The sequence below is a fragment of the Megascapheus bottae genome, chromosome 2, assembly GCF_031878675.1.
Source record: "Megascapheus bottae isolate mThoBot1 chromosome 2, mThoBot2.hap1, whole genome shotgun sequence".
NCBI lineage: Eukaryota > Metazoa > Chordata > Mammalia > Rodentia > Geomyidae > Megascapheus > Megascapheus bottae.
The window spans coordinates 59025727-59033590 of NC_143510.1; the positions used below are offsets into that span (position 1 = coordinate 59025727).

The 7864-nt window shown below is 42.4% G+C and overlaps 1 protein-coding gene across 2 annotated transcripts in view; it reads left to right on the forward strand.

Moving 5' to 3' along the window:
* The window catches only part of Hmga2 (high mobility group AT-hook 2), a 212855-nt gene extending 205519 nt beyond the window's left edge, over window positions 1–7336 (forward strand). For both annotated transcript variants that reach the window (XM_090357037.1, XM_090357042.1), the window contains one exon: window positions 7184–7336. In XM_090357037.1, the coding sequence (XP_090213163.1) occupies window positions 7184–7231 (48 nt within the window). In that variant the 3' untranslated portion in view covers window positions 7232–7336. The remainder of the gene's footprint in view (window positions 1–7183) is intronic.
* The last annotated feature ends 528 nt before the right edge of the window (window positions 7337–7864 follow it).

Below are 7864 nucleotides of genomic sequence, written 5' to 3' on the forward strand. Positions count from 1 at the left end.
CTTTCCTCATTGTTGTACATACAGCCCTGGTAAACTAGTACCTATAAACAATTGTGGCCACTTAAACCTGTTCTTTTCAACTTCCTGAGGAGAATATTGGAAATTCCTCAGCTCCTAAAGGCTGCAAACAACGCTTACCTGCAAGCCACATCTTCTATGTATGATGTGCACCAGGGCAAAGAAATCTTTGTAAGCTTTAGTTATCGTGGGATTTGTCTCTGCTGAAGAAAAGCAAAAAGAAGAACTGAATGTTTGTACAGAGACTTCAAGGGTAGTTTTAAAGATGTTTATGCTTCACACAACCTAAACACTGTTTGGAGCAAAATTAGAAATTTCGTTTTGGGACAAGCATGTGTGATGAACTGTTCTCAAAGAACACGTTTTTACTGGGGCTTCAAGTCTAGACACACGAAGAGAAAAGGGGGATAGAAAGAAAGGAGAGAGAATTCTCACCCTCACACCCATCTTTTATACGGCCCCCTGGCCAATACGGTATAAACAGTTCATAATAAATCAGACTTGTGAGCAGTCCCTCACCCGCTCACGCAGAGACACAGCAATTTACACTAACTCAGTCATAAAGAGTATGGATTTATTTATTTTCCTACTTAGGCTCTTTCATGCTGGTAAAACATTTTGTGTAAATGTTGAGTACCAACTGGCAAAACATACAGGATATATCAGAGGTTGTTCTGACTGGCATTGTTTGGTAGCATAAGAAAGACCTTCTGCTGTCACCTGTGACCTCGGGCATTGCAAAGGTCAAGGGCAAAAAACAGAGGGACCAAAATAGGAACCAATGGTTAACCCTTCATGAAGTGGCTCAAGGACATAGCAGCATGGGGAAATTGGAGGGCAAAGAGAGCATCTCAAAATAATTAGTAACCATCGACAAATGAAGTAATTAGCTTAACTAACAATTGTTATATTGTCAAGAGGGAGCCAGATGTTCCTTAGCATGGACTGTCTTGTAGAGATGCTGTAGCTTCTAAACAGAGGGAAAGAATGTCACCCACTCTGTTAGAGACAATTTATAAAACTCCAAAATAAACAGGGTGTGGTAGCTCATGCCTGTAATCCTAGCTACTCACGAGGCTGAGATTTGGGGATCACTGTTCAAAGCCATCCCGGGGAACTAAAGACCTTGAGACTCTTACCTCCAATTAACCACTAGAAAACCAGAAGTGGGGCTGTGGCTGATGGTGTAGGGTGGTAGTCTTGAGTCTTGGGACAGTGCCCAGACCCAGAGTTTAAGCCCCACAACCGACCAAAAAAAAAAAAAAAAACCAAAAAACAACAAAAAACTCCAAAAGGCAAAACTTAGTGTTTCTGGACTGGACAGATTTGCCACTGATTTTTTTTTAAGTATGACTGCTTTAAAATGTGTGGACATCTGTAGATGAAGGTAGCCATGAAATGGCAATGCACATCTGCTTTTCCTGTCCTTCTTGCAGAAAGCTTTTTCTCTACATTTTCATGCAAATTGTAGCAAAATCTAATTATTTATTAAATATCCAAATGTTCTTCTTACTCTTCAAACTTGCTGACCCAAATTAATATGGATCAAATCATAAGAGGCTTTCAAATCTGGTCTAAAAACCTCCTTCAGAATCATTCCAGACTGTTGCTTTGTCACAAGACATTTTCCTTTCTATTCAGGATAGGTTTCTGACCTCTTAAATGTCTACTTGTTGATTGAATGTGGCCACTGATAGTCTTAAAATCTTATTCAAAAGTTACACTGCAGGATAATGAAATAAGGGTGTAGTTCTGTTTGAAATTCAGGAACGTTTTGTTGCTTGATAACAAATATGGCAGCGAAGTACAACGTTATACACATGGAAAATGAAAAGAGAGGGTTGGAAGTGTGGTCTAGGGGTAAAGTGCTTGCCTAGCATGAAGCCCTGGATTCGATTCCTTGGGTATCACATACACAGAAAAAGCCAGAAGTGGTACAGTGGCTCAAGTGGTAGACCTTGAAAAAGCTCAAGGACAGTGCTCAGGCCTTGAGTTCAAGCTCCAGGACTAGAAAAAATTAAAACAAAAAATAAAGAAAATGAAAATCACGAGGAAGGAAGGCTGGAACATACAGCCATATTAGAAAACTAGTTTCTGTAAAAATAAGAACATTCCTAAATAGTTTTGGAAATTGCTCCCTTCTAAATGCTTAAGGCCAGTATCTTTTTTGCTACACTATTGTTCTTTTTAAATGCCCAGTGACTTCCATAAGAATTAGAACTTGTATGGAAAAACATTGATCCTTGAAAATTATGACTTCTGAAATTTGCAGTTCATTTATTCATAAAATAATTTGAGAATGTAGGTTCTATCTCAAAATTAAAAAATAAAATAGTCCTTGATCTGAGTACAGAAAACTTCATAGCATTCTGAGCCATTCTGGGAATCACTACAGGATTTTCAGTGATGGAACTCTATTAGGAGCACAAATGAGAAAAGCAGAAGTGCTTTGTGTGAATCTAAGACATTTTAAGCCAGGTACCAGTGGCTCACATCTGTATTCCTAGCTACCTACGAGGCTGAGGTCTGAGGATCAGGGTTCAAAGCCAGCCTGGGAAGACAAGCCCTAGAGACTGCTACCTCCCGTGAACTAGAAAAAAGCCGGAAGTATAGATATGGTTCAAGTAGTAGGGCATCAGCCTTGAGGGGAAAAGCCAAGCAAGAATGTAAGGCCCCGAGTTCAAGTCCCAGAACCAGTCCACACACACACACACACACAAACCCTACACACAGAATTGAGTATGTCCTTTGCAGGAGTTGAACATATTAACATTACAAAAAGAATCTCATTCAACTGTAACCTCCCTTTCTTAATTACCAAGTATTTACAGACTTATTGGCAAATCCTTCTATTGACATTTTAGATTTCCATTCTGCAAAAATTTAAATGTGTACAGTTAAAAATGTAGCAGAGCCAGCTGTTGGTAGCTCACACCTGCCACTAACTAAAGGAGGCTGAGATCTAAGGATCTGGGCTCAAAGCTGGTCCAGACAAGAAAGTCTATGAGATTCTTACCTCCAATTAACTACTAAAGAGATGGAGGTGGAAGTTAAGCTCAAATGGTAGAGTACTGGCATTGAGAAAGAGGGAGGGGGGGAAGCTACCATGGACTTCTCTGATTTTATACACAAAAGAAAGGCATCGTGGTGACCCAACACTCAACTCAACATTTGGTAGAGGACTTCCACGTCTCAGTTCCATTTAGAATTGACTGGCCTCTTTCAAGATAGACTCGATGTTTAGTCTGCCTCTGAAAGCCATAATGTCAGCTCCCGGCCTTAACTAGCAAAATTTTCCTCCTTGGTTCATCTTTACTGGAGCCGGTGTAGTAAGAGCCAAGATCAAATGCAAGGCATTTTAAGATTTCATCAAGTGTGAGGAGCTGAGACTCAACATCAGGCTGGCCTCTTTCTCCTCACTCAGTAGAAGTACGCTCAAAGATATGTCCCACATACCTCATGTGGCACGAACTTGAAAGAACAACAATGTGTGCACGCTGTAGTTTCAGTCTTGCATTTTTGTCAAGCTTAGTCAAAGCAATGAATGACTTACATTTATGAAATTCCCTTTTTAACCCCAAACAAAAGAAAGATGAAGACAAAATGAGTGTGCAGTTTTCGGTTAGTTCCAATAAAAATGTAGTTCTCCAACTTTGCCCACTCTCCATTCCCCTCCCATCAGTTTTCTTCCAGAAGAACGCACATTCCATCCCAGCATGTTTCAGCACTCAATTGTCTTTGTAAAGTAGCTGTGTGAAAGGCTAGGAGCTGTTGGGTGTTCAGAGGTTTTAGTGGCTGGTGCTTATAAAAATGTTACTGTGCACTTCCACCCTGCAAAGGCCTTTCCTCAAAACATTCTTAAACCCCATTCCAACAGGTAAACCTTCTTAACTAGAGAGTTGTGGTTCATCTTTCCCATCCCATCAACTAGCTCTTATTACTTCAAAGCCTCAGCCCAGTCCACAGCGTCTGCGGGTCAGTGTTTTAAAGCAGCTGCAGGGGCAAGCTACTGTATACAGCCCATGGTCATGTGTAAGTTCCTAAAGAGAAACAAAGCCCATCAGCCCTTCTTGGCACATACCCTAACGTGAAAATAAGATTTTTAGGGACACCAGAATCAGTCAGCTGCTGGTCACCAGTGATCCCATTTGTCATTCATGGCTTCACAGAAATGCCCTGTGTGACCCCTAGAGGAGCCCTGGTGGGGTTTTTTGTTTTTAACTTCATCTCTGTTTCTCATAGGGAAGATTTTCCTTCCCTGAATTTCTGGCACTGGTGGCATAGCAGCCACACATGTAGCAGAAGACCAGATCCCCAGAGAGGTGAGAAACTGAGATTAATAAAGATAGGAAGTTTTCCCATCTTCACCAGCATAATCTGCTTGGCAACCATGCCTTCCTTGCTTTGGAGTGTCGCCAGTGAAGCTATAGGCAAGAAGAGAGAGCTCTTCACTAACTAGACATTAGAACACCATCATGCCGAGCATGTGAGAGCCACATTGCCACCAGAAGTTTAATGGAGTGAGACTTCCCACCCTGGCCTCCTAGTTTTGTTCCCAATACTGGCTGATCGTTTCGAGGTCAGCATAAAGATACATAAATAAAACAGCTACCCATGTTGTGTTAGAGACTGTTAAGTAAAGGATCCCTCATGGTTGGCTGAGTTGTATCTAAGGGTTTTGACTATCAGGAGTTTCAGGAGCTCAGACCAAGGAAAGCTTCTGGGAATGTTTTGAGAAGCAAATTGCATTCTGTCCAGTACAAGGTCTTTGTAAGTTCATGGCCTGAAACTCCTATTTCCTTCTGGATTTTGAGGTACTTCAATTTCCTAAGAGAAGGAGAAATCAAGCAGTTAGAGACGGAATAATCAACTGCTAGATCCAGGGATTGGTTTGTTTTGTTTTGTACTCCCCACCCTGGGCGGACTGAATTTTAATAATTTGTTAACTGAGAAAAGATGGACTAAAATATACCTGCCGGCTTTTTTGCTATGGATTGGTTTAGAGCTGTAACCCAAATCCACCACCTCATGTCATTCATGAGAAATGAGTCTCTGGGGGATGGACAAAGAGAGTATCTGCCGAACAGCTTAGTGACTTTGTGGAATTTAAATATTAAGTGAAAAGACAAGGTCACAGGGCAACTGATCCTTGGCTTGTCTCCGTGGCTTTGATCATGGTACATCCTCCTTTATGACAAGGACTCCACCGAGAATCTCAGGGTCATGGCCTGTTGCCTTGTCAAGAGGTATAAACCTGCTGTTTAGATATGTGAAGCCCATGGTTGGGGGGAGGAGGAGAGGGTAGGCTGAGACTAGAGAGGAGGTAGCTGTATACGTTCCATATTTCCCACAAAATCCAAAGCAGACTAAACAAAAGTGGTGTGAAATCTCATGGCTTGATGGTGCCCTGGTTATATGTTTGAAGCCGTACCCCATTCATTTGTATGTGTGTTTATTCCCAGGATTTACAGCTCACTCAGTCTTTTAGGGGTGGGCTGCGGCGGGAAAGGTGTTTGAAACCTTTTGCAAAGGGTTTACAGTAAGCAGTGGGCTGTGATTCAAGCCTGGAACAGAGGCTGTGTGTGTGTGTGTGTGTGTGTGTGTGTGTGTGTGTGTGTGTGTGTGTGTGTGTGTGTGTGTGTGTGTGTGTGTGTGTGTGTGTGCGCGCGCACATATGCATGTGAGTGCCCGTTCATGAGGGCCTTTTTCCTCCCATTTGGTGCTTTTACGCAAAAGAGTCACACATGGTAGCATTTAGGAGCCCTTTCACAGCTGAAGTGTTTCAGACACTAATGAATGGAAGTTTGGTCATATAATGCAGACAAGCTCTAAGGCATGCTTTACTGAATGGTGTACTGTGGTGACCTGGGAAAGGAAGAGAGGTATAAATTGTGTCAGTTAGCCACCCAGACAAAATGAAGCCATGTGGAAAATCAAATGTATTAAAGTATGAAGGCTGTTATAAGCTGTTTTAAGCTGGCCATTCTTAAAGGGGCTCAGTTTGCTGCAGGAGTAAATGTTTACCTCTTCTCCCAGATCTTTTTCACATGCCGTCTTCAGAGACAGTGTTCAGCAATTTGATAAAAATCATCCTCTCACTAACGACGTTTTTTTTAAAATCAGAAATGTTTATTGTCTCCGCTTTACCACCCATGTCCTGAAAGGTACTGCACATTTGTTAAATAAGCAAAAGGCAGAGGGAACGTTACAGCTCAAGCCGGCTTGCAGAAACCCCAACAAATTCCAGAGCCATAAAGAATCAGAAAAAGGAGAAACAAAGGAAGAGTTAGATTTATAAAGAGAGGAGAGCCTGCAAAAACATATAGATTAGATTTTCTCTGCTTGGCGGGTCCGCCATTAAATGTCTGACTCGTGTGGATGGATTTAGTCTTGAGTTGGAAAAGTTATGCCAAACTTCAGTCATTATCTCACAATATGCTTTAATAAATGCAACCACAAGGGAACAGCTTTAGAAAAAAGGTTCTCACCTGCTTTTTCTTTCTGTGGTCTCTCCTCTTGCCTCCCCTTACCTGTCCAGCACCTGTTCAGCACACGAAGATTCTCATCCTTCACTAACTCTGAACCTAGCACTGTAACTGGGCATACTGTGTGCACAGCCTGCATGAATGACCCTTGGTTGTTTTCTTCTGTGAAAGAGATCAGACAGTGACTTGACATACATCTTACCTGCATGTTCTTACCTGTATTTGAATCTGAATCTTTATGTCTGAAGAAAAGAGCCCCTTGCTTTTTCTATTTTGTACTTGAATGCTGGGTTTTTTAAGCTGATGACTGGTATGCTGTCAGGAAAAATTAATCCATTTCTTTTGTACTGTAATTGGTAAGTAAGCTTCCATGGCCCCACCAGTCTCCTGACAGCAAACAATTGAATTTGCTGACCAGCCACTGCAATGTCAAGCCTTATGTCAGCAGCAGCTAATGAGGTCTCTGGGAAAAAACACCTTGATTCCTCAATTACTGAGGAAGAAACCCTGGGGGGGGGGGGAATGAGAGCTGGCTAGTTAGGGGCACCTTCTTCTGAAGTAGTAACAACCAGTCACCTCTGGAGCTTTGCAGGAGCTGTTCTCACTGTGGGCCCAGCACAATGACCCCCTGTGATAACAAATACATAATGGTTGTGCCCCCCCCCCGCCCTGTATTTCAGGAGGAGACAGAAGAGACATCCTCACAAGAGTCCGCGGAGGAGGACTAGGGGCCGCCGACATTGGATTTCTACCTCAGCAGCAGTTGGATCTTTCCAAGGGAGAAGAAACTGCAGTGACCACTTACTGTCTGTTTTCATGGTCTTTCCACTTTCCTGGGGTGGGGCAGGGCAGGGCGTGGTGGGTGAGGGGCAGGGGGGTGGGGGGGAAGGGGTTGGGGAGAAGTCGCATAACCTTGAAAAGGACTATATTAATCACTCTCTTTGTAATCCTTTCACAGTCCCAGGTTTAGTGAAAAACTGCTGTAAACACAGGGGACACAGTTTAACAATGCAACTTGTAATGACTTTTCTTTCTTTTTTTTCTTAACCTACTAATAGTTTGTGGGTCTGGTAGATGGATGGGTGGATGGGTGAGGGAAAGAAGTATCTCTTGGGTTGATTGAATCAATGACTGCACTGCTTCAAACAAGAAAACAGTGTCTCATTGGTGCCTGGGGCATTTGTTCATATAGAAGTGTGGGTTTTGACCCTGAGCATTTCAGATTCCACTCCAGTCTGCTCCCCTCAGCCCCTGTAGTGAATCCTCTGTTTTAGAACACCAAAGATAAGGACTAGATGCTACTCTTTCTTTTTCGTATAATCTTGTAGACACTTGATGATTTTTTTTAATTTTTTTTTTTG